Here is a 27,431-nt window from a genome sequence, read left to right as displayed (position 1 = left end):
AATTGTGTTCACTTAGTATGGAAATTAACTTTATAGCCTATAGAGCTTCTTGTTTTGACTTAAAGACATACTTCCAAGCAACACAACTACGGTATTTCCGTAAATTTGCTGCATGCATGTAATGCAAGTGAGGTTAAGTTCTCACTATTGAATAAAAACAAATTTTTTTACTTATAATGGGCTCAACTAGTAGAAAATTGAATTCAAAAGCAGTGCTATGTTTCAATGAAGGTGATTATGGTTTGTTAAGTGTTTATCATAGCTTTGGTTTGCAACCTCAATAATTTTGTATATACGGCTTACATAAGGCGCTACTGCAGTTTCTCCCCCCCCCCCCCCTTTTTTTATAATTGATTCTGATAGAGAATTTTATGCTGATTCACAAAAATATAAAAACATAGGCCTGAAAATTAACGGAAAGTGCTCTAATTCGAAGTCAAAGTTGTAAAAAATCCCACTAAAAACCCTAATATTCGCCATTTTTTTTCAAAACGCTTTCATTCTTAACGAAAACTAATTACCGTTACATTGCGCAATAAACAGACCTGGTTTCCATCAGCCTTTACATTACTGTTTTAAAGTATTATAACGAAATTGTTATAACGAAATGAAATTAATGGAAGATTTCAAATAAAGGTTGAACGTAGAATTTGAGAATGCAGACAAACTGATGAATAATTATCATTGTATCGTACGCTGGTTTTTTTATTTAAAAAAAATGGTTTAAAGGTTACTATTTCTAAATTTTACATGTGATAAAACAACAATGAACTAAGTTTCAAAAGTTCTTCTTTTAGGAAAAAAAAACTGTTGATTTCTTTTTTAAAATTTATTACAAAAGTACATTACTTGCAATATAGTTTATTCTCTAATAAATCAAAAAACGGCTATTTTCATTGCCACAAAAACTTGCGCAAGATAAACATACTTTAACAACTTTTTTAACGTAAAAACCATGCTATTAATGTATTGCTTTTGTCAGCAAAAAGATCATTAACTTATTAGTTTCAAAATGGCGAATATTAGGGTTTTTAGTGGGATTTTTTACAACTTTGACTTCGAATTAGAGCACTTTCCGTTGATTTTCAGGCCTATGTTTTTATATTTTTCTGAATCAGCATAAAATTCTCTATCATAATCAATCATAAAAAAAGGGGGGGGGGGAGAAACTGCAGTAGCGCCTTACATAAATATAGGGGTAGGAGTTCAGGTTAGTTTTAGTTAGGGATTGCAATCCCGCACACTTTTCAATCCCGCGGGATCCGCGCGGATTTTTTAATTTTTGTGCGGATCCCGCGGGATCCCGCGCGGGATTAGTAGGTTTCTTATGCACATTATAAAAGGCAAAATGACAATTGTATTTTTCTTTCAAGTATTTTAGAAAAAATATACTCAACTTATTAAATTGATAAGATAAGGTAAATAAAGCCAAAAAACGCAATTCATTTGTAAATCAATATAATTCTTAACATTTAATGAACAAAAAGATAAGCCAAAGTACATAGAACATCTTTTAGCTTTACGTAGAACTATTAGCTTTATTTGTTTTTTAAAATATCAAATTGAGAAAATGATTGTAAGAAATGGGCTCTTAAGAAACAGACCCTACTTAAAGTATCATCACTTAATCTACTCCTCAAAGGATTGCATATGTAACCAGCAGCTGAAAAAGCTTGCTCGGCCTCTACGCTTATTGGTGGTATGGTCATCAAGTAACTATGCGCTATATCTAGAAACTTGCCTCTTACTCCATTACTTTCATAGGCAGACATTTCCGGCTTCAATAATTTATCAAAGTCTAAAGAATCTAAATTTGGTCTCTCCTTTACATTTTCTGTCCAGTTGTTCTTGTCTTTCTGTGTTTGATTTTCCAATTCTTTTTTTCAGGGATAGAATTGTAGGAATAAGTATTTGGGAATTGTTAATAAAATCTACAGCTTCTTTTTCTTCGAGTTCATTTTCTTCGTCGGATTTTTTAAGTAAACTAGTAGTCCATTTAAATTCTTATTACGACGTTGTGTAAACCTCTCACGAAGTGCCGCGGCTAAATCTATGCTCAAAAGTGATGATTGCTTTCGCAATTTATCTAGCATAAATTGAAAAGTTGTTTCCACCGTGACAAGGTTCGATTCTCTTCTGCATTAAAGTTCGAGACTAAGTTTTAGTGGTGCCAGGCAAATAATTAAGTCATTGATTTGGGACCACTCTTCTTGGGTGAAACGAATTTCTGACCCAACATTAATTAAGGTTTTTTCAATACACACTTTTAGTCTATGAAATCTTTCTAACATATCGAATATACTGTCCCACCTAGTTTTACAATCAAGAATCAACTGAAGCTTTTTCCCGTGTTCTTGTACGATATATTTCTGTAAATATGTATCATTTTTTACAGGAGAGTTTTTAAATATTTTTACAACCTTTCTCACTTTTTTTATGAGATCTTTGTAATTGCTAACCAATTCAGCTGATGCTCGGTCCAAAATCATTGTCAAACCATTTTCTTTATTTATAACTTCATCATCCTCAGTTTTACCACATTCATCTTCTTCTTCACAATTTTCATATGTAATAAACGATTCTTCGACTTCTCCGCAGTTTTTCTTGTATAAGATATCAATAACTGCAAGTTGTATTCCATGAGCATAACATAGCTGTTGATAGCAAGACATTATTTTACCGACTTTCACCATCACACTTGCTCTATCAGTGGTCATGGCAATAATGTCTTCTTGGAGATCAATATCGAAGCTATTTAGCCTTTCTGAAACTAACTTGACGCAATATTCTGCATTACACGATCCATGGATTCGAATCAATCCAAGATTAAAGTGTTTCGCCTCCATATGTAAATTTAAGTTTAAGTATCTCTGACTATTTTGTGTTGTCCATTCGTCAAACGTTATTGAAAACTTTTGATTTTGCTTTTTTAGTGATGTGAATTTTTGCATTATATTTTTCGATGGAATTACTTCTTCGTCTTCGCAGTCGATGTATATTTTAGGCTCTAGTTCAACTGGTTCATGCTGTTTTGAAGTTGAAGCTCCGTCTTGTTGTAAAACGTTTGATTTTAAATCGGTGCCACGTTTAGATTTTGAATGGATTAATAACCCTTTAGTTGATCTTTGATTAATTTTTAAAATAGCCGAACATAAAATGCACTTCGCATTTTCTTCATTATCACTTTTTTTAAAATAATTCCATATAGTTTTAATTTGCGACATGCTTAGTACTTTTGTTTTAAAATCTTGATGTAAATAATTTTTAAAGACTTTTTAAAAAGTAGTTTTTAAAAGTATATTTTTTACAATTATACACGCACGTTTTCAATTTCACGTTTTCAACATACTCATTAACAAAAATTTCAACATACTCATTAGCGAAAATTTCAACATAATCATTAATTAAACAAAAAAAAATTTGAACGAGTTCGACTAATGTTTTGCTAAATAATTGCTTATTTTTGAATGATGTTTTTATATTTATAGCGAAGAAAAATATTTTAATAGCTGAAGATAAATTTTTAAATTGATTTGTTTCACAAATACATTAAACACTTTTAATTTGATATCTCTTTTGTCTTTTTTGTTTAAAAGAATTGACCTTTTTTGTTTAAAAGCAATTGTTTCAAAATCCCGCAAATCCCGCGGATCCCGCAGTAGTTTTTGCGGGATCTCGCATGCGCTAAATTAATGCGGGATCCCGCGGGATTACGGGATCCCGCAATGCGGGATTGCAATCCCTAGTTTTAGTGTAACTAAATTTAGTCGACTAACTTTTTAGTCTAACTAAAATTAGTTGACTAAAATAAGATTTAGTGTTAAAAAAAACTGAATAAAATTTGTCATAAAATTATATGAACATAATAAGAATTATGACAAATAAATCAATTTAAAGACATTCATCAAAATTTATTGTTTTTAAGAAATTTAAAATACTAAATATAATTTGTGACAATTAGGTGATAAAAATGTTTTGTTTGTACCTAGTATTGCCGCAAATTTTCTTTCATTGAATTAAATAAAAATTGATTTGTTAGCAGAACAACTCTGTCTAAAACAGCTGATATTTTATACCGAAAACATGATTAGTTGTTAGCATTTTAAAATTTTTTTAAAGAAAAACAAAATTGAGAGTTGAACAAGATATATGTTCAATTACGCAATATAGAAAGAATAAAAAACATTAATTGCCTAACTCTTTCAATCTTATTGTTCTCATTGTAAATATCTGCGTTTTTATGAGTGTAGAGCGAAATAAATTACGTATTATTACCTCAAAAAATCATTGCAGGTACCCAGCGAACATTGACAGACGGGTACCATATGGTTTTTCACAAGGCTTACGGGAACGGGATTTAGAAGGGTTTGTGTTCCGGTTTCCAGACGGGTCCCTTACGGTTGAAAAATTAAGCAAAAATAGTAATATGGGCCGCATGTGGTGTTTATAAGGGCTAAGAAAACTGGGATTTTTACGGGTTTCCCATTAGGGACCCATCTGGTGAAAGTAATATGCGGAAAAATCTATGCAATCACACCATTATCGCCATTTGCAACTTACCTTGGGCAAAAAAGTTTTTACAATATAACGTATAAATTAAAGTTATAATCGTTTTCTCGTTTTATGCTTTTTATGAAACTCTATATAAAAAGTTGTTATAACTATTTTTATTTTTTATATATAAATTTTTCTCTTTTTCTTTCTTTAGTAAAAAGTTGAAAATTTTACAAAGTTTTACATGCAATTTGAACAATAAATACTTTAAAGAATTCATTAATATTTACGTTTATGAAAAGTAACGCCACAAGGAAATGCATATAATATTATGAAGTTGACGTGAGGGTTTTCATTATTGTCTTACTTCCTTGTGACATATATTCTTAGAATCATGAATGGTTTTTGAAGACCATTGAACATTTTTCTGTAAAACCAAAAGTGCAATTTAGTAATATTTTATTCCTATATGAAGGAGATTGCGGAGTATTTTCGTTTACATTTTGTAGCAGAGTAACTTACTGTGTAATCTCTGTACTGTGTTACTGAGGAAGATGTTGTATGCAATTGTTGCATTCGATGAAGAAAACAGTACAGATTACGTACCACTTATTTGGTTAGTGAATGCTATGAGTGAAAATGTCTTATCAATAATTTCCTCTAGAAAATCTACAGATTTTTATTGGCCTCGCTGGACAAATATGAAAAAAATAGACTTTGCTAAATCAACATGTTAAGAACCTGAGGTTGGATGGCTTAGGTTTTCAGGAAGAATTTTGTCAACTGCAGGTAGTTTATATAATATTCTCAAAGATAGTAAAGTAATAATTTAGATAATTTTTTATAAATTTATTTAAGCATTTAATCATAGTTATTGAAATTTGAAAATGAAATTTTGATACATCAATAATTATCATAAGTACTTTTTAAAATATAGACAGAATCTGAAGCAAAAGAAAAATGCAGATATGCAGAAGATACCTCAAATGTTGATGAAGTATATCAAAACCAAAAAAATAGGTATATAAAGTTACATAATTTTAATTTAACATACAAAAGTTGTTTTTGTTAGTGTTACTCCGCTTATGTTTATGTAACTGGCTTAAAACTTGTACATTTATGAATCATTAAAATTTTAAAAAAGATAATAATACTTTTGATATTTAGCCAATCCTTTAGAGATAATCAAGAAAAGCCTTTTGAGAAAAGTGAATAAAATATTGTTTTAATATTTGTTTTAATAATTGTTATCTATTATAATGTTAGGTTCCAATTAAATATTTGTCATTTATAGATTGCATAAAAATTTTTATGTATATTATAGCTTCCATTGTCAAGGTTTTTCTGTAGGAGAAAATTTTAATTTTTTATAATATTTTATAGTATATATATATATATATATATATATATATATATATATATATATATATATATATATATATATATATATATATATATATATATATATATATATATATATATATATATATAATTTAGAGCCTTTAACATTACTTGCAGGTTCTTGTGTTAAAAGGGAATGTGGTGTTCATTGATATGAAACCAATTTACTTCTTTAACCCCCTTGAATGTTTAAATTATTGTATCATATCCCCTAACTGCCTTCTTTTTTCTAGATTTTGTAGATTGAGATAAGTTAGACAGGCTTTTATATGTATGAATAAATAAATAATAAATACATGGGTTTACCCACAGCTACTGTGTTTTGCCAGAAGTTGGCAAAACACTTGCTCAGCTGTACAGCAAATTAAACAAAACTAGAAATTTTAATAATCAAGAGTTTTCTGGTGGAAGAGTTCTCCATTCACCATTAAATATGATTTTAGTTTTTCATTAAAAATAGTTGTGTTTTTTTTTATACTGATGGTATTTAGAAGTATATTCCAAAGTTTAAGACCAAACTGGGATAATGCTTGATTGCTGAAATGATTATTGTATTTTGTTTCTTTTATTTTTAGTGTTCTTTCTGACATAGAGTATTGAATTAAATTGCGTAACGACATTAGTGCTTCCTGTTTAATAGATTTCTGCATTATTAAAACGACCTTGAAATATATTATTTCTCTAATTTTTAGCCAATGCAAGTTGTTATATTCTTTGTTATTTACTTGAGTTTCTATTCTGGTGTTAAATTTTGCTGCACAATTCTGAGCAGTCTTGCTGCACAATTCTGAACAGACTGCAGTTTTTTTTAATAGTGTTTTATCAATTCCAAAGTAGAGGGAGTTACAATAATATAGTTGTGAAAATAATAATGAACATACTATGGTGCACAGATCTTTATGGGATAAGAGTTGTTTTATTTTGGGTATTTTTCTCATTATATTGTAACAGTTTTTAACAATCTTATTTATTTGTGTTTTTAAGGATAATTGATTGTCGAGTATCACATTTAGACTTTTTGTGGAATCAACAAATCAAATGCATTTCTTGTTAACAAAAGTACCCTTAATAATAATATCTTTTTGAATGTTAGGTGGTACCATAATTAATATTTTTGTTTTTGATTGGTTTATGAATGGTTCACACATCCATTTAAAAATGTATTCAAGACATTTTGGTATATCCACAACTTGATATTAAAGAGATTTGGACCCAGGACTGTACCTTAAGGTGCTACATATTTTACATTTTGGTTAGATGAACATGAATTACCAATTTTAACTTTTTGGGTATGGTTAACTAAAAACGTTCAAATATATCATTGGCTAGTTTAAGTAAAATTTTTTCAGTCGAATGATGTTGTTTGTAGATAAGTGTTTTTACTAATTTATAAATATATATATGGGCCATGGCATGACATTTTAGTGGGGGACCGAAGTACCAAAAAAAGTGTGTGTGTGTGTGTGTGTGTATATATATATATATATATATATATATATATATATATATATATATATATATATATATATATATATATATATATATATATATATATATATATATATTTATATATATATATATATATATATATATATATATGTTTATTTATTTAAAAATATATACAGTATCAATATAAAATTATAATTTATTTATCAGTAACTAAAGGAATGTTATACATTTACTATCACAACAATTTTTTATCTGAAGAGTGTTGAGTAGAGAGTTTTATAATATATTAAATGAATAAAACCAGGTGTGTTACCTATAAAATTTCAGATTAACAGTTAAGTTTTATTTTTTACAGCTTATATTGAAACAAGAAAAAGCTTCGAAACGAGAATAAAACGATGGAAAAGCTTCCAATTCGCGAAACAACCGTGAAATCAGATGATACGCGATTAAAGAATGGTTAAAAATTCTCTCAATTTTGACATTGTAATTTTAATTGTTATTTTGTTTGAAACAAACAGTCAAATCATATACAGTTTTATTTTATCTGTAAATTGTAAACGTAGATTTTCAAGATTTGCAATTGGCAAACTTTGTGGGAACTATACGGGTAACCCAGCGGGCATACCCATATGGGTCCCAGAGGAAAACCGCGGCCAAGATCCGGCGGGTTCCCGATGGGTTTCCCATATGGGTCCCAGTTGCAAACCCAAATGGGCCCCTTATGGTTTTAAAGTACGGGATTTGACTGGGACCCATACGGGATACCTAGCGGGCATACCCATATGGGCCCCATATGGAAACCGCGGCCAAGATCCGGCGGGATACCGTTGGTCTTCCCATACGGGACCCAGTTGCAGACCCGTATGGGCCCCGTACGGTACCCGTCTGTCAATGTTGGCTGGGTATTGTATAAAGGAAATCCGAAAATGCTTCTGCACATAACACACCTTTCAAAAACATGACACCATTTTTTTTTTATAAATTGATTTCACATGTGTTTTATAATTTATAACTCACTTTAATTAGAAATTGAAAAATCCAGATCTGAACCTCTTTTCATTGAAATTTAAAACAAGATTTTAATAATTACGGGGGACTAATTAGACAAGTTTTATTACAAAATTCCAGGTGTATATGTCGCAAACCTTTCTTCAAAAACTTGAAAAACTTTGAAAATTGACCTTGAAAAAGATACCCTGGAGATGTAAATTGTAACTTAAAGCAATTAGTTATTAAAAAAAAATGGCGCTCAAACCACTTTACAAATAACACATAACAAGATTTTTAAAAGTATTTTTTGGGTAAAAGTGACATATTTTTCGCAAATTAAAAAAGTTAGTCGACTAAATTTAGTTAGACTAAAAAGTTAGTCGACTAATTTTAGTTATTGTCTTTTTAGTTAAGTTAGTAACAATTTATAGTTTTGGTCACAACACTACATAAATATGATATAGAACGCATAAAAAGTTCTAAAAAAAATCAAGTGGTATTGTTAAAAAACGAAGAAAAATGCTCAGGGCAATAAAAAAAGAGCTGAAATGTATGCTTCTGGAATTTTTTAGACTTTATAGTAATTATTTAGATTAGTTTCTATTCTTTTAATGAGTTTTTCTCAGATTCGCATTTTTTAAATTAGATCCTAAATAACTTAAAATCTGTTTTGTCAAATTTATTGAAATTTTCAGGATTCATTCTTTACATAGAACTCTATGTTCTGAACTAAACAAATATTCTTATTCTTATTATTTTTACTTAACTTGCATAATTAGGGTATTTGCATAATTATTTTTAAGAATAATTATTCATTGTAATTTTTTTTTCATTTTTTTTTATTTGTAATTTTATTTTTGTCAAAATAAATCAAAAAGACATATCTAAGAACCAATATTTTATGATATAATTTTTTGAGGTTTGTACCGCTTTTAATAACCTGAAGTTGGTTTATTTCATTTATTACAAATTTGAGCACGTGCTCGTTTAGATTAGTAGTGGACCTAATGGTGCAATAGTCTCTTCGAAACACCATGGTGACAATATCATGACCCTGACGAGAAGGTCACCTTGTTCAATGCACTATTCATTGGAAAAAGCACAAATGTTTATCTTTCTCCTTTTCTCTCTATCTTGTCGTCCCGTAGAACTTAGGGAATTTGGCCAAAACTAATTAGGCTAGGAACACACTAAGCATGAACTTAAGCCAATTAGAAATGACAACTTTAAAATGGATTGACACTCTGGGCTAAAATATTTAAAAACTAGGCTAAAATTAGACTGAGAAAATATTTCATTATTTAGAGTGACCATTGATACAAGGCAAGGAGTTGGATTATTAGGCTAAAGACCCACCGGGTAGTTATTCAGTTCAAAATCAAGTAATATTGTTAATAGCATTAGTAATAGAACTATTAAATTATACATATCAAATTTATTAAACCTGGGATAGGAAGAAATAAAAGTTTTAAGGGATAACATTTAAAGAGTACTACCAAATTCTCATACAAAACGCTCAACAATTGTTACCCTTAATTAATTCTTGCTTTTTCTATGTCTGCGTTTGCAGTAGCAAGTTCAGTAGAAACCAGTCCTAGATTATCATGCTCACGCCTAGTCGAGACCTCATATAACCATAATTTATTAATTATAATTGAAAGACCACAAGAAACACTTTCTTGGGGGAAGGTGGAGGTGATTCTACACTCTATACTGATAATCTAATACAAATAAAAAAACTTGGGAAAAGTCACTTTTAATGTTTTTGAACAAGATTTACCCCATAAGTGCTTAAAAGATGATAATTGTATATCTTTTTATTGATCAGTGTTTTTAAGTTCAAGTTCAACAATTACTCGAATTTAATCCGCAACGTATAATAAAGTAACTTAGGGTATTTAACTTTCATGAAATGGTAATTAGTTTATTTCGCCTGAAGTAAAAAATCTAATTGTAGAAAACAGGTGAATGAAAAAAAATATTCTCCCTGAATTTTACAAAAACCCTCCCATGTAAATATTTCAATGTTCATGAGTTAGTAAATAACTAGACACAAGATTATCGAGCCGTTTTAAGCTCTTTCTAGAAGATAATTATTTAAGGCATTTGATCATAGCAAACGCATTCCGATCATTACTTAGACCAAGCACTGCTTTTGTTTCCTCTCAACACTACCATGTGCTAATATCATTTTATAAACTTTTACAAAGTTTACAAAAGAGTTTTTTACAAAGATTTTTGTGAATTGAGAAAAAAATATAATTTAACATGTTTCAGTTTAACTTGCTGGATACTTTATATCTATTATTATTATTAATATTATTATTGTTATTATTATTATTAATATTATTATTACTTAGACCAAGCACTGCTTTTGTTTCCTCTCAACACTACCATGTGCTAATATCATTTTATAAACTTTTACAAAGTTTACAAAAGAGTTTTTTACAAAGATTTTTGTGAATTGAGAAAAAAATATAATTTAACATGTTTCAGTTTAACTTGCTGGATACTTTATATCTATTATTATTATTAATATTATTATTGTTATTATTATTATTAATATTATTATTACTATTATTATTATTATAATCATTATTATTATTATTTTCATTATTATTATCATTATCTTAATATAAATAGTACAGAAACGTTTAACGTTTAACGTCGTTTCGTCATTAGTTACTAGGCTTTGAAAAAGCGCGTACTCTAAATGCACTCGGCCATTGGAGAAAGATCTCTTGAGCGAGTTAAAACTCTTTTCCTTTTGGAATTTGATTATTAGTTTAGATATATTACATAAAGAATCATATTAAGATAAATAATCATCGTTAAGATCATATTACAATTGAAGTAAGTAAATAAAATAGTTATATATACATTTTTATTAGAAAAAGTTTTTAGGATTTAAAGTGGAAAGGGTTTTAATTTCTTAAATCGTTTATATTTTGTTTGTTTTAGCTTTTCTTTTAGCATTTTTATTTTTGTTATTTTAATTTTTAGAGAGAAAATAGGGGTATGGATGTTATTTAAAGTTACACTAATGCTACTTCCATAAAATGGTTATTACTACTTTGAAATTTCTGTGATGCTTTTAATTATTTTTTTTCTTTTTTAGAAAATTTAGAAAAATAAATTAAAATTTTGTGCCAACACTGACATGGCATGTCACATGTTATTGTATGTAAAGGTTAAATGTTATGAGGGTTACAAAAAAGGTTATGAGGATTACAGTTCTTATGAAAAAAAAAAAAGAAGGTAAAGAGTATTGTTTGTAAATATATGTTTTATTTACTTTGAATCTTTTTAAATTTTATGGCGTTATTTTTAAATTTTTTGTTTGCACATGTTTATTGTTTGCATATATGCTTTTTTGATATGTATGTATATGCTGAAATAAGTGCCTTATAGTTGTTTTATATATATGTTTTTACAACAATGTAAAGTGTTTTTTTATTTTTTGTGTATGTGTTAATATGTGTTATATAATTGTTTTAAAATTGTGTTGAAATATGTATATAAGGTATATATATAACCTTATATTTTTATTTAAACACATTTATTGTGTTTATAGTTAGTACATGTGTTTATATTATGTTGTTTCCGTGTTTTCAAAGTGCTGTGACTTGGTAAACATGTAGAGCAAGATTTGTCAACTTTGCCTGCCAAGTGATGTACTTTTAACAGAGGGTTACACGATAGTTTTTAGTGTCAAACTGTTACTGCTTTAGGTCTTGCTGTTTTCAAGCCTTTATTATTAAAGATTGTTCTAAAAATACATAATAATGTATTTTAATAACATTTTGCGTAATGTTGTTACTTATGTTTTGTTACATATGAATATTATCTTACTTAAGTTATATTATATACATATATTAACTTATGGTGTGTGTTGTTGCTGTGATGTTTTTTTGTTATCTTTTGAGTTAATAGACATTTGGCTTAACTTCATGTTTGTGTCTGTTATTAAAAATGTTAAATAGGTAATTTTGTCAAAAATCACTGCTTTTAATCATTTACTAAAAGCCAATACAAATTATTTTGCCATATATACAATTTGTTTTATCTCAATTTGATTTTTTGTCTTTAGCGTTGTTTACTACATGATTTTGCTATAAATATTTTGGAATCATGATGTTCCAGCATAAATTGCTATAATCGCTATCAGTCTCCCTTCCCATAATAAAGTTGCAGTTGTATTTGTTGGTGTATTACCTGTTTCCAGGGAAGATGTTATTTACCCAAGAGGTCATCCTGTTAAAACTCTATCAAGTATGTCTGCCAACTTAGATCCTATGGTTTATCCTCTATTCTTTCCAAGGGGTGATGCTGCATGGCATAATCAATTGGTTCACAACCCTGAACGTGCTGCATTGGTTAGAAATCATGTTACATTTTCTTAGTATTACAATATAAACTTTCAGTAAGCAATTTTTTTCTTCACTCTTTTATGGCAAAAAACTGTTTCATCAATATGCTATTGATGCGTATGTTAAAATCAAAGGCCAGCGCCTTGCTTTCATCAGAAATAACCAAAACAAACTGAGAAGCAACCAGTATAATATCTTACATGAGCATGTAAAGAATTAAATGCAATTGATAGGTTGTTAAAAGATATTTGCAACAACAACTTTCCGTTCTGAGGAAAAATCATTCTTTTTGGTGGTGACTTTACGCAAATTCTGCCTGTTGTGAAAAGAGGACAACCAGCTGAGATAGTAGAATTGTGTATAAAATGTTCTTTGCATTGGCAATTGGTGCAGAAGTTTGCATGAACTGAAAGTATGAGAGTACAAGATGGGGAAGGTGAATTTTCCCAATGGCTACTAAAACTTGGGTATGGAACAATACCTGTCAAAGAGAAGGATCCTTATAAAAGATGCATTAAAATACCAAATCAGTGCATTATTAGAGAAAATGAATTGATTGTTGAAAAGATTTTTGGAGATGCTGATCAAAATGATTATTCTAAATGCGTGATTTTAACAACAACTAATGTTGATTCATTATCAATCAATGAAGAAGTGCTTAAAAGTCTGCTGGGTAAGGTCAAAATTTAAGTAAGTGTTGATCAAATTGATACTGATGACCTTAATGAAAGAAATGACTTTCCTGTTGAGTGTTTGAATAGTTTAACTCCTTCAGGTATGCCACCTCATTGTTAAAAATTGAAAATTGGTTGTGTAATAATGCTACTTAGATATTTAGATCTCAAAGCTGGGTTATGCTATGGTACTCGAATAAAAGTTTGTGCTCTTCAAAATAATTATATTGATGCAGAGGATTTGACAGGTGTTTCTGGTGGTAAACAGGTTTTTGTTCCTCAAATTCAGTTGGCTCCATCAGGTTCTAATTTACCTTTTGTTCTGAAATGTCGTCAGCTTCCTGTCAGATTGGCTTATTCAATGACAGTTAATAAAAGTCAAGGTCAAACATTTAATAGAGTTGGGGTATTTCTCAAAAAAGCCATTTTTCTCTCATGGTCAACAATATGTTGCATGTTCAAGAATGAGAGCATTTAATAGTTTGTTTTTCAAAATTAATAAACATCTCATTCAAGGTGTGGCAGGTGAAAAGTGTTACACAAATAATGTTATATTTTCTAATGTTCTTAATTTATAGTCTTAAGATTTTTATTTTGAAAATTTACTGTTTGTAAGTTGTGAGCACATTTTGTTTGTATAAATTTATTTATTATTTTAATATACATATATATTTTTTATAGTTTTTGATAAATATATTTGTCATTTAATATTGTTATAAAATGTGTTTATATGTGTTATATAAAACCATATTTGTTTATAGTTGTATATATGTTTAAATTATATTGTTTCCATGTTTTCAAAGTGGTGTGACTTGGGATTATTTTGAGCAAGATTGAAAACCTTGTCAGCCAAGCGATGTATTTATAGCAGAGGGGTGACTTGGTGGCATTTAGTGTCAGGCAGTGTTACTGCTTAAGAGCTAGGTTGTTTTGTGTGGCCTTTTTAATTATTCTGGAAACACAATGTCTGTTAATGTTTAGCGTAATGTGTATGAGAGAGTATGCAACCTTGATCTTTAAATCTAGGGTGTTTAAATGTCCTAAGTTTGAAGTAGTTGCATAACAAATATTGAATATAAAAACAAATATACTTTTATGTATTTATATGTTTAGTAAAAAAATAAATATAGTTAACTTTAAATTGGTTTTCTAATTTTGACTTTCATATTTTAATTTGGTTTGTTATTTTCGCTGGATTTTAGGATCAAGAGTGGAAATATTCTATTATGTGTTATTGTTGTGATGTTTTGTGTTCAAATTCATTTTTAACAATAAACACCTTCATGTTGGTGTCTATTGTTAAAAATGAATGATAGGTAGTTTCATTATTGAAACTTACTGCTTTTATTTATTTACTTAAAGCCATGGGACATTATGCTAAAAATGTAATTTGTATCTTAATTTGATTATATATATATATATATATATATATATATATATATATATATATATATATATATATATATATATATATATATATATATATATATATATTAGTATTGTTAATCCTTTTGTACTTCGAAATAGATTTTATAGTTAAATTTTCGATAAATGCTTATATTAACTGCAATGTCAAAATAGGTTACTATAATTAGGTAAATCGATTTTCGGTTTTTATGTGGTGTTTTTTTTTGGTTTTTTTGGTTTTTTGGTTGTTTTTTTTGTATTGGTATTATAATTCCTTTTTTTTTTCTTTAAGATTTACGATTGACGCATACGATTTATAAAAAAAACCTGATTATCTTTTATTGTAAATTTTTGTCAGTTAAAATGATATAAATATATGCAATTATATGCAATTATATGCAATTATATGCAATTAGTTCAATTTTTAAAAATCTTCTCTATTTTATTTCTAATTATTTGTTGTACGTAACTTTGGGGATCTTTTTAAACGGGTGGGTGGGGGGTTATGATTGTAGTTTTGCGCATTTGTCAAATATCGAGTTACTTAAATTTTATAAGGCGTTAAACTAATTAATTATCTTAGTTTGCATTTGCAACACTTTTGAGGAAAGAAAAAACTGTTATATATATTAAAAAGAAAAAATTGTTATACATGTAAATCATTTTTTTACATTTTATTATTCTGGTAGAAGGTCTTGATCAAAAACTTGATAACTCTTAATAAAGATAAATCTATTCTCCTTACCACCATTAAGGCAAAAGCGGTGAAGGGAGGTCCTCTATTAGTGTCAAACTATTAAAGAAAATTAAATTTCGAGTAACAAAATGAATTTTTAATAAATGGTAGCAAATAACCGTTTACTAAAAATTATTGAAACAAAGAGGCCATATATAAAAATGGTCAGATTAGTGCCATATATAGCAATAGTCAAATGGTCAGATATTTGGAATAAATTTATTTAGTTGTGTGCATTTAACGTTTTAAAGACAATTTCCTTTGTTAAAGAAACAAGTATCAAGGGGATGCCAAAGTACTATTAATTCATGTAAAATTTTCGTTCGCTTTATATTAATCTTATTAATTAAAGTTCACGTTATAAAAATATAACACGAATTTAGCTTTACTTTTTCGTCAATTTAAAGCATGAGGAAGTAATATTATTTTGTGTCAGTAACTAAAAACGTATTGTTTTGAACGAAGTAATGTCGAGGAAAATGGTTCTGCCTTACACTGATATGACCTATTTCAGTTGTAAATTACTCAAATAATGTTAAATAATTGGTAAATTATTTTACCTCCGCATATTTTTTAATTTGAAGGCGTTTTTCTAAAAGGGTAATAGTTATGGTTTTGCAACTTTAAATTGTGGAAAACAGCCACTATAAATTAACAGACCGACCATAACCCGTATTACGGGTTGCTTTTTTGCTCTTATTTGGAAATAGATTTGCATTGCTTGGTCAAGACTGAGCAGTGAACGCCTCAGGGAAGAAATAGCATAAGCTCTAAGAATGGAATTAGTAAAAATGTTTTCGGACAGATGTCCAGAGTGAACCAAAGACTCACGCAGACGAAGAAATTAAAGAATCATGTAGATGAAAAAGTTTCTATGCTCACCGCCGCACACGCCCAAGGTCACCAAACAGCCCTTCTTAAGTCAAAATTACCTAATACATCAGATTCATCAGTGTTATACCTAACGCTTTTATTTCCTTTAAAACTGAAGTTTCTGATCCCATTTTTCCGATAAAAATTAAGATTCTCCATAACGTATTTCTAGCCTTATTCTCTATGTTCTAGCCATAAGTTAATAATCGCTTCAATATTGACATTTCTATTGAGAATAAGTTATTGCATAGTTCAACTCTAGCTTAAAGATCTTAGTTCTAAACATGTGTCAATACTCGTTTTAAAATTAAAAATCCCTGGTTATATCAAGATTCTCATAACGGCATTTCTAGTCTTATTCTCATAATTTTAACCTAGTGTCAATATTCGTTTTAGTATTGACATTTTGATTAGGATTAAGTTCTTGCTCAGTGTAATTCTAGCCTTAAATTCTGGCCTAGTGTCAATATCCGTTTCAATATTGAAAATTCTCAGTGTATTTCAAGCCTGGTTCTCTTATTTCTAGCCTAGTGTCAATATTCGTTTTAACATTGACTTATCTACGTGTATTTCTGGCCCGATTCTCTTAGTTCTAGCCTAGTGTCAATATCCGTTTTAATTTTTGACTTATCTTAATGTGCTTCTAACCTAGTGTCAATATCCGTTTCAATATTGACCGTGCTCAGTGTATTTCTAGCCTGATTCTCTTATTTCTAGCCTAGTGTCAATATTCGTTTTAATATTGACCATTCTCAATGTTTTTTTGGCCTGAATCTCTTAGTTCCAACCTAGTGTCAATATCCGTTTTAATATTGACTTATCTTAACGTGTTTATAGCCCGATTCTCTAATTCCTAGCCTAGTGTCAATATCCGTTTTAATATTGACAATATCCGTTTTATTATTTAGACTCTGTATTGCGGATAATGCCACTTCTACATCAATGGCAAAATAAATACAAAGAACTGCCTTATATCGTCTAAAGAAGAATTAGTCAATAGAACAAGCAATAGCAAATAAGAAAAAACAACTACAGCCATCGGCACTCTGGTGGCCCGTTTGGAAACTAGCATCTTATATAAACTACAAAAAATATTGCTAACTTGGTTGTGTTTTGGAAATATAATTTGCTGTAGTTTGATTATTTTTTCTTTTTGCCAGCTAATGTTAAAATTGTGCGTTAAAATTTGATTGTTTTTTCTTTTTGCTAGCTAATGTTAAAATTGTGCTTTCTCAGTGTATTTCTAGCCTGAATCTCTTAGTTCTAGCCTAGTGTCATTATCCGTTTTAATATTGACCGTTCCCAGTGTATTTCTAGCCTGAATCTCTTAGTTCTAGCCTAGTGTCAATACTTGTTTTAATATTGAGCATTCTCAGTATATTACATAGAGAGCCATCTCAGATTTTATCTGTAGCATAAGGTTAATCCTCTCCAAATCTTCCTCACTTTCCATTGGAAGGCCAGGGGGGAACAACTATGTCTTCATTATCCAAAAAACTTTGAACTTCTAAAAACTTATTTTTTTGCTCCAGTTCTGTTAATCTTAACTCCAAAGCTGCTAACTTCTCTATAAACATACATAAATAATTAAATAATATTTGATTGCATTTGAATCTTATTGGAAAACTGGTTTCAAAAACACAATCTAGTTATTAAATTGAAGACATACACGGATGAAGGTGTTATGGAACTCAAATATTTGGAGTTAAAGTTTAAAACATTCATGTTATTTATCCCTGTAGGTGAATTGATTGCTGTAAAAATGGTATTCTAGCACATTTTTGTGCTGTGTTATTAAGGTCATGGAAAAGAGCGTTATTTAAAACCTTTATCTGCATAAAAAAGTAGAAATGTGTATTTTTGTAACACAAAATATGTATTTTTTTAAAGCCTTCATCCATTTATGACTTTAATTAAAACACAAATTATTTTTTTTTACAAAAAATATAAATAGTTTTCTTTTGTCAATATATGTCAGCATCTTAATCAATGTATGTATGCTTAACACATATACAATGTATAACAAGTAGTAAAACAAAAAAAAACAACAAACAAATAATTTATCCAAAACCTTACTTTCCTGATCCCCAAAATTTTGAACATTTTTCTCATAGTTTTCAGAAGTCGATTGTAGAAATATGACATTAATCATTTCTTGTAATAATCTTTATTATATTGTTGTTGTTGTTTATATTTACTGTTATTTCATCTTTAGAAACTAACATTGTTTAAGATAATATATATGATCTGGAACAACAACTAACTTTTGTTTATGTTAGTTTCTTCATGTATCCAATAGAATTCCAATGACACACTGGTATTATTGTAAAAGTCCGATATTGTGATTCAGTTACATTTTTTTTGTTTGGAGTTGTTAACGTATGAACAAAAAAGCAGGACTCTGCTAACCTTTTCTCTTTCATAATATGTCCACAATACGATTACCTTGCCAGGCTCCAGGATGCAAAGTCATCATTGAAGGCTCCAGTGAAGCCATTGCTATTGCACTATTTAACAGCCACCAACTTCACCATCCTCTAAACTCAACTGACATTCATTCAGCCTTCTCAAAGCACAAGGCACCGAAAATGGATCGTCCTCACATTGGCCAGGACATATCTGAAGAAGAGTGGGTAAATTTTATTAGTCGCTGGACATTGTTCAAGAGATGTACAGACATTAGACAAGAGGAGATGACAGCACAGCTGTTTCAGTGCTGTGAAGACGACCTCGGCAACCAACTCCTGAAAGAAAACCCTAAGATAATCAACGAAAACGATGAGACATTTCTTAAAGCAATGAAGAGACTGGCTGTTATCCCAGTAGCCATTAGTGTCAGAAGGGCAGAACTCCTCCAAATGAGACAGGGACACAACGAAAATATTCGGTCATTCTACGCAAAAATGAAGGGCAAGGCTGCTACTTGCAACTACATTGTACAATGCCACTGCCACCCACAAACAACAGTTGATTTTACCGATGCTATCATACGAGATATTGTTGTTGCCGGACTGTCAGATGTTGACATTCGTAAAGATGTACTTGGATGGGTCTCCCTTGACACAACCTCAATCACAGATATCATAACTTTTATCGAGGGTAAGGAGATGGCACGAAATGCACTAGGCTGTAGTTCAACAACAGCAAGTGTATCAACTTTCAGGAAACAAAACAAGAGCAATACACACGGTATTAATAATACCAATGTTACAGCCATATGCCCAGATTGCTCAAAATCTTATAGAACATTTACCGAATCATCTAGAGGATGGAACACAAAACCTCACAAGTTATGTCTAGACTGCTGGAAGAAGCTTAGATCTCGCAATTCTAAAATGAACAACAGAATCATCCCAAACAATATGAAGTTAAATGCCTCTAAAGATGCTGAGGCTAGCGGACTTGTATTAAAGTTGAGTGCAATTAAGCATTCAAAAATAAAATCTCAATTGATGCCCAACGTAAAGCAACACTCCACAGAAATAAATCATCACATATTTACCCACGATGGATGGGTCGCAGCTCAATCACTGGTTCATCCTACAATTCAGCTGCGTATGACCACCAACAAATCAGACTATGATGCATTTGGTATCCCATTCCCTCCCATTACACCGAAATATCTACAAGTCATCACAGATACCGGTGCACAGTCCTGTTTATGGTCCAGGAAAGGGTTTGAGAGTACAGGTTTTAAAGCACAAAATTTAATACCTGTGAAATATAGCATGTCTGCTGCTAACAAAACCCAATTCCGTATTGAAGGTGCAATTCTTGTACGTCTTGAAGGACAACAACCTAATGGCAACAAAATCGAATGCGCTGTAATGGTTTATATCAGTCCAGATGCAAGCGGATTCTATTTATCTAAAGAGGCAATGACCCAACTAGGTATCATCTCTAAAGACTTTCCAGAGATTGGTAGTGCCCTCCATGGAGCTATTTACTCAGACCCTCAGACTAAAGTAACTAAAACATTGAGCGAAAATAGCCCAAACCATGCATGCGATTGCCCCAAAAGAAGTCTTCCACCAAGTGCACCTACTAAACTCGCTTTTGATTGCTCTCCGGGAAACAACGAACGGATGAAAACTTGGCTTCTTGAAAGATATGCTGCCTCAACATTTAACACATGCCCACACCAGATCTTACCTGACATGGAGGGACCTCCAATTAGTATTCTAATTCAGAAAAATGTCAAACCAATTGCAGTATTCACTCCAGCCACCATACCAATCAATTGGCAAGATCAGGTCGAGAAAGATTTACTTCGTGATGAATCTCTTGGTGTCATTGAAAAGATACCCCTAAGAGAACCTACAACATGGTGCCACAGAATGGTCATCACACGAAAACATGACGGCGGGCCTCGTCGCACTGTTGACCTATCCCCATTAAATAAATATTGCCACAGAGAAACCCATGCAATGAAATCACCATTCCAACTAGCTCGTTCAGTACCAAGAAATTCATGGAAAACTGTAACCGATGCATGGAATGGTTATCATAGCGTCCCGATACGTATCGAAGATAGACATCTTACCACCTTCATTACACCTTATGGACGCTATAGATACATTCGAGCTCCTCAAGGTTTCGTCTCCAGTGGGGACGGCTACAACAGGCGTTTTTATGAAATCGTCGCAGACTTTAATTGCAAACAAAGATGTGTAGATGACACCATCCACTACGACGATGAACTAGTTAAACATTGGTGGCGAACAATCGAATTCCTTGAGCTCGTTGGTAAAGCTGGAATTATTTTAAACCCCCAAAAATTCCAATTTGCTCAAAGAGTAGTAGACTTTGCAGGTTTTAGAATATCTGAAGATGGAGTTGAACCACTGCCTAAATATATTGACGCAATCAGATCATTTCCAATACCATCTTCAATAACTGATATCCGATCTTGGTTCGATTTAGTTAACCAAGTATCACATTACGCACAACTTCGAGAAGTTATGGCCCCATTCAAAGCTCTCCTCAGCCCTAAATCAAAATTCTATTGGTCGGATGTTCTTAACACTTCATTCAATATATCAAAGGAAAAGATCATCAGCGCAATTAAAAATGGGGTCCAAATATTCGACATCACCATGAAGACCTGCTTGAGAAGCGACTGGTCAAAATTGGGCATAGGTTATTACCTAAGCCAAAAACATTGTAAATGTGAATCAGATTCCCCAGAATGCTGTATAGACGGATGGAAAATCACTCTTGCCGGGTCCAGATTCTTGTCATCTACGGAAAAACGATACGCACCAGTTGAAGGCGAAATGCTAGGCGTGGCTTTGAGTCTAGAGCAGACTAAATATTTCACACAAGGATGTAATAACCTCTTGGTAGTAACTGACCATAAACCGCTTGTTAAATTATTAGGAGACAGGACCCTAGATGAAATCGCTAACACACGACTCTTTCGATTAAAGCAAAGAACCTTGCCATGGAAATTTATCATTCAGCACCAACCAGGAAAAACAAATCTGGTAGCGGATGCTACTTCTCGTTACCCGACAGAGAGCATGAAGGAACTTGATAGTACAGCCACCTGCGATCAAAATACCGATTTTGACAACATGGAATCTCTAATAATAGCCTCAATACGAAACGACATAGATAAAATGATTGCAGTGTCTTGGGAAAGCGTCAAAGTTGAAACAGAAAAGGACACTGACTTTAAAGCATTAGTATTAGCAATAGAAAACGGTTTCCTAGATGATAAAAAGAATCTCGAAAAAAGCCTTTTACCATTCTGGGATTACCGCAAAGACTTAATGGTGTCAGATGGAGTTATAATATACAACGACAGAATTGTAATCCCACCAGCCTTACGAAATGATATTTTGGATGTACTGCATTCAGCCCACCAAGGAGTGTCAGGAATGATAGCCAGAGCTCAAGCTACCGTTTTCTGGCCGGGTATCACTTACAGCATACAAAGTAAACGCGACGGCTGTTGCAGCTGTAATCGAAATGCACCGTCTAATGCGCGACTACCACCTTTCCAACCTCACATTCCCGTGACGCCATTTGAATGCATATTCGCTGACTATTTTGAATTTTGTGGCTGGAATTATCTTTTTATTGGGGATAGACTCTCCGGGTGGACCGAAGCCTACAGAATAAAATCAGGAACATCAGAAATAAGTGCAAAAGGACTAATCATGTGCTTTCGTAAATTATTTACAACATTTGGAGTCCAAGAAGAATTATCTACCGATGGTGGTCCTCAATTTACTTCTGGTGAATCAAAAGAGTTTCTGCAACAATGGGGTATAACTCACCGCATTTCATCAGCCCATCACCCACAATCTAATGGAAGAGCGGAACTCGCAGTTAAATCGACGAAACGTCTCCTGGAAAACAATGTGGGACCGAATGGCGATCTCAATAATAACGCTTTTGTAAGGGCAATGCTCACAATTAGAAACACGCCAGACCCTATTTGTCAGTTGTCCCCTGCTCAAGTATTATTTGGCCATCCCATTCGCGACGCAATGCCCAGGATAAAAAACAGAATCCCTATATTTGATAATGATCAATTCCTAAAAACATGGAGACACGCATGGTCAGAAAACGAAGAAGCACTACGAACAAGATATGCAAGGACCCTTGAATCACTTCAAGAACATACACGTTCCCTTGCACCACTACATGATGGAGATAGTGTTTTCATACAAAATCAAGTAGGGCACCACCCTAAAAAATGGGATCGCAGTGGGAAAGTCGTCGAGTGTAAAGAAAATGACCAATATGTCATTAAAGTTGAAGGAACAGGTAGACTATCTGTAAGAAACAGAAAATTTTTGCGAAAATTTCTGAACCCACTAAAGTCACACGAAACTGAAGTCGCATTGACCAAACCACTAAAAACCAGCTTTTGCCAAGAAAATCCTACCGATTCACCACAAATCACAGAATGTGTCTCAGAACCTAACAAAGTTATACCATCTGAACCGAAATCAGCACCATCCGTAGTACTGTCACCACCCCCGACATCCGCACCAACAGTAACTCCATCACCTCCACCAATAGCATCAGTGCACCACCCGCCATCTACACCAACGTCTCCATCAACAAACACATCGCAAATAGCAATGCCACCCCTTTTGGATACCAAGCTCGGGGATCATAAGTTAAAGCGCTCAACAAGAATACGTATCCCGAGAAAATTTTACCAACCTGAATCCGGTAAATCTTTGACGTTGGACGAATTCAAGAAATGAACCTGAAAACTATGTTTATATCAATTGACATTTAAAAACATGGAAGGGGATGTAGAAATATGACATTAATCATTTCTTGTTATAATCTTTATTATATTGTTGTTGTTTATATTTACTGTTATTTCATCTTTAGAAACTAACATTGTTTAAGATAATATATATGATCTGGAACAACAATTAACTTTTGTTTATCGATGTCCCTTTTAATAAAATGCTATAATTATATGCATTATATGAATATATATATATATATATATATATATATATATATATATATATATATATATATATATATATATATATATATATATAATATAATATAATATAAATGTTATATATGCTTAATATGAAATGTATATGTCATATTGTATATGCAATTGCATATACCATTTATTCATATACTGCATATATTCTGTCAATATTGTATATGGCATATATTATATGCAATATATACAAAATACATAGAGATGTCTGTCAATATTTTTAGGTGGATTTCTCTGTTTTTTCCCTGATATTTTCCTGATCTTCTACCTGTTTTCCTTGATTTAATTTAAAGTTACCCAAATTCAATTTCACAAAAATTGACCTAGATTCGTTTAGAAAAGTGCTCTTCAACTGCAAAAATGTAAACAATAATACAACCCAATCTAAATGTATCAAGTATTGATACATTTAAAATGGGTTGTATTATTGTTTACATTTTTGCAAGTGAAGATTCAAGATTCGCTTGATGCAAGTGAAGTTCATAAAACTATCTGCCAAATAAACTTTTATATTACATGTACTATATACAACTTATTTAAGTTATGTAAGTTTGATGAAGAGCCATTTTCCCTGATTTCTCCTTGATTTTTTTAAAATTCAACCTAATTTCCTTGATAATCCTAGATTTTTTGCAGATATCTGATTTCCCTGACTTTTCCCTGAATTCCCCTGATCTGGCAGACACCCTGTATATATATATATATATATATATATATATATATATATATATATATATATATATATATATATATACAGAAATACACACATAAACATACTACTATACACGCACATATACATTTTAGCTGTATTTCAACTTTTAATAATAGTTAAAATAGAGCTAAAATGTCTTATACAAATACAACGATGGTGTCATCATAAAAATAAATTAAAAACTCAACCAATGTCAAAAATTATATCTGAATGTGTAACTAATGGATAAATGTAAAATATTTGTACTTACCAGCGTAACGGTTATATTAAGAGGTGTAGGAGAGTTTGAGTTTAAAAGTTTAATTAAAGGGTAAAAAAAGCGTTTGAAAGAAAAAAAATGATAAAAAGCTTCAAACTAAACTAACTCTATTGAATAGTTTTAATCATTGAATGAATCTATTTGAATAATTTTAATAATTAGTCGCATGGTCTAAGTGAATATATTTATAATATACATTTAACTTACGGGAAACTTTTACGATTCAAAAACACGCGGTACACAGTCGGTTAATGGTTGGCAAGAAATGCCAACAGTTAGCCAACTGTAGCCAATACTGGCCCGTCAGTTGGACCAACTAAAACGTGTTTACTGGGTAGCTCATGAACACGGAAACATTTACAAGAATGAGATTTTGTAAAATTCAAGAGGAACGTGTTTCTTTTTTTCTTTCATTTGTTTTTTACAATTACATTTTTTGCTTCAAGCAAAACAAACTATATATCTTGTCGTGACAGTTAAATCTTCTAAACAATTTTATGATGCCCTGTGGATTAAAATCGAGTAACTGTTGAACTTGAACTTAAAAACACGTTGATCAATACAAAGATAATTTTCATCTTTTAAGCACTTATGGGGTAAATCTTGCTCAAAAACATTAGAGTGACTTTTCCTGAATTTCCTTTATTTGTATTAGATTATCAGTGTAAAGTGTAGAATCACATCCACCTTCCCCCCAAAAAGGATTTCTTCTTGTCTTTCAATTATTAGGGTATGCATGTTTTATTTTATTTAATTAGGGTTGAAATCTAGAATAAGTTTGTTGTAGTTTTAAGATACTCACAGCTTTCTCTAAATTTACCTTAAGAGCAGTTATCAGCTGAATTATCATTTTGTTCTGGTTTTTATACTTTCTGCATTTTGTTATTCATGCAATAAAAATCAGATGTTGAGATGTCTCATGACATAAATAAATGATTAGTTTCGTTTCCAGTATTTTTGGCAAAAGAAATCAAAAAGACAAAAAAGTTAAAAGAAAATCAATGTAGGATTTAGTATTTCAAGTTAACAAAACATGAAAGAAATGGTCCAACTTGTTAAAAGGTAAAAAACTAAAAAAAAAAAAAAAAAACAACACCTAAGGAACAATTTTTGTTAACATATTTTATTTATTGTAATCATGATAATCTAGGGCTGGTTTCTACTGAACTTGTTACTGCAAACAAAGAAAAAGCAAGAATTATTCAAAGGGTAATAGTTTTTTAGCGTTTTGCATGACAATTTGGTAGTGCTTTATTTAAAAATGGAAATTCCACTCCTTTTTTTGTGTATGTTGCTGCATTTTATTGCAAAAGTAATTATGTTTACTTTAAAGTTGTCGTTTTGTTTTGACGTCACGTACTCTCTAGTTATTCTTAATGCTTTTTGGCGTAGTGTCAATATTCGTCTTAGTTTTTTATTTGAATTCATGTGAGTTTACCGTTTAACAATCAGTTTAGTATATTGATGTAAATTTATGTAAATGTACCGTTTTTCAATATTGTTTAAGCTTTCTTATGCTTTTTTAACCAATCCAAGTGTATGTCAAATGTGCGCACCATAACCTTTTTCATTCTAGAGTTAAGCAAAGATTGACGAAAGAATAGCGAAGTTATTTCTAGAACAAGAAAACTTGCAAAAGGTTGCTAATGTTAAATTATGCATAAGTTTTATATGGTGTTTGCATGTATTTATTTGTACAAGTCGTCTAGTCTCGTTTTGTATGAAGCTTTGATATGAGCACTTTCGAGTAAGGTGGATAATAATGCTCCCTTTGGCGGTCGAAAATCAAGTATTGCTAAAAGACTACTCTTTAAGTTAAATGTAACGTTATATTATCTCCAAAATGTTATAAACAACTTTAAGTGCTTTAATAAACACGTTAATAATGTTTTAAACTTTAGAAAACTCGTTTTAGAAAACCGAAGTCTTTTAATTATAAAATCCATCCTTCGGATGGCAGAGATACGCCACGAGCTTTTGAGCCATTCGCCTTATACTAATACAATTCATTTTTAGATGAGCTGGATTGTGATTCCATCTAATATACAGAGGAGTTGGAAGATGGGAAACGCCTCTCGAAAATAGAAATCGAATACCCTGATGAAAAGAGGAAGTGAAAAAATACTGGCCTGAACTTTTGAATTCATAAATGGGACCTAAAATCATAAAAGTTGTAGGTTATGTAGTTATGACTAAAATCTCGTTAACAAGAAAGATAAGAAAATAGTGAAGTTTAACAACAAAATCTGATTCTAGGAGAAAGATTTTTGTATTTGATAAAACAATGAAGCGTGGAAATGAAATAAATGTGAAGTGAATCAAGCTACCACAAAAACTGAATAATGCTTATAACTAATTATCTAAAATTATAAATTTTATTAACAAATATGTGCGCACAAATAATTTTTACTAAAATAAAAATTATTCTAATTATTCGTACGCACACATGAAGTTTCAAGTTTTTGGTTTGGTACTCCCCAAAACCTTGCGCACACTTTACAATCCTTTTTAATTGAATCCTTTTTCCATAAAAATATCAAATCTTTGATGTTTTTTGCAGTTTTTGTATGATGA

At 30.9% G+C, this 27,431-nt stretch overlaps 2 protein-coding genes and 2 long non-coding RNA genes across 7 annotated transcripts; 3 read left to right on the top strand and 1 right to left on the bottom strand.

The window, feature by feature from the left end:
- The first annotated feature begins 4,389 nt into the window (after positions 1 to 4,389).
- On the top strand, positions 4,390 to 7,873 carry LOC149881370 (uncharacterized). Of its 2 annotated transcripts, XR_016446002.1 has the most exons (4): positions 4,390 to 5,283; positions 5,432 to 5,514; positions 5,662 to 5,702; positions 7,700 to 7,873. It is a non-coding gene; the product is annotated as an uncharacterized LOC149881370 (long non-coding RNA). The 2 variants fall into 2 exon arrangements; XR_016446001.1 differs by having other exon boundaries at positions 5,432 to 5,702.
- Positions 7,874 to 11,061: 3,188 nt separating this feature from the next.
- LOC149881369 (ATP-dependent DNA helicase PIF6-like) lies at positions 11,062 to 14,769 on the top strand. 2 transcript variants are annotated; one of them, XM_090069760.1, is made up of 3 exons: positions 11,062 to 11,190; positions 11,456 to 11,595; positions 12,428 to 14,769. In XM_090069760.1, exon 3 carries the CDS (start codon positions 13,527 to 13,529, stop codon positions 13,857 to 13,859), a length of 333 nt encoding a protein of 110 aa, XP_089925886.1. In that variant the 5' UTR covers positions 11,062 to 11,190; positions 11,456 to 11,595; positions 12,428 to 13,526; the 3' UTR covers positions 13,860 to 14,769. The 2 variants fall into 2 exon arrangements, with proteins under 2 accessions (XP_089925886.1, XP_089925887.1); XM_090069761.1 differs by having other exon boundaries at positions 11,955 to 14,769.
- Positions 14,770 to 17,811: 3,042 nt separating this feature from the next.
- LOC149881367 (uncharacterized) lies at positions 17,812 to 25,152 on the bottom strand. 2 transcript variants are annotated; one of them, XR_016445335.1, is made up of 2 exons: positions 24,849 to 25,152; positions 17,812 to 17,964 (listed from the first exon to the last, which is right to left on the bottom strand). It is a non-coding gene; the product is annotated as an uncharacterized LOC149881367 (long non-coding RNA). The 2 variants fall into 2 exon arrangements; XR_016445334.1 differs by lacking the exon at positions 24,849 to 25,152 and adding an exon at positions 18,474 to 18,879.
- LOC149881368 (uncharacterized) lies at positions 18,824 to 23,673 on the top strand. The gene has a single exon (XM_090067981.1). It carries the CDS (start codon positions 18,824 to 18,826, stop codon positions 23,621 to 23,623), a length of 4,800 nt encoding a protein of 1,599 aa, XP_089924107.1. The 3' UTR covers positions 23,624 to 23,673.
- Positions 25,153 to 27,431: the final 2,279 nt, after the last annotated feature.

Source organism: Hydra viridissima, unplaced genomic scaffold, assembly GCF_058129835.1.
Source record: "Hydra viridissima isolate aposymbiotic clone 2 unplaced genomic scaffold, HvirCarnegie_v1 scaffold_12, whole genome shotgun sequence".
Taxonomy (NCBI): domain Eukaryota; kingdom Metazoa; phylum Cnidaria; class Hydrozoa; order Anthoathecata; family Hydridae; genus Hydra; species Hydra viridissima.
The sequence above is the reverse complement of the archived record's forward strand: the minus strand, read 5'-3'. Positions and strand labels throughout refer to the sequence as shown.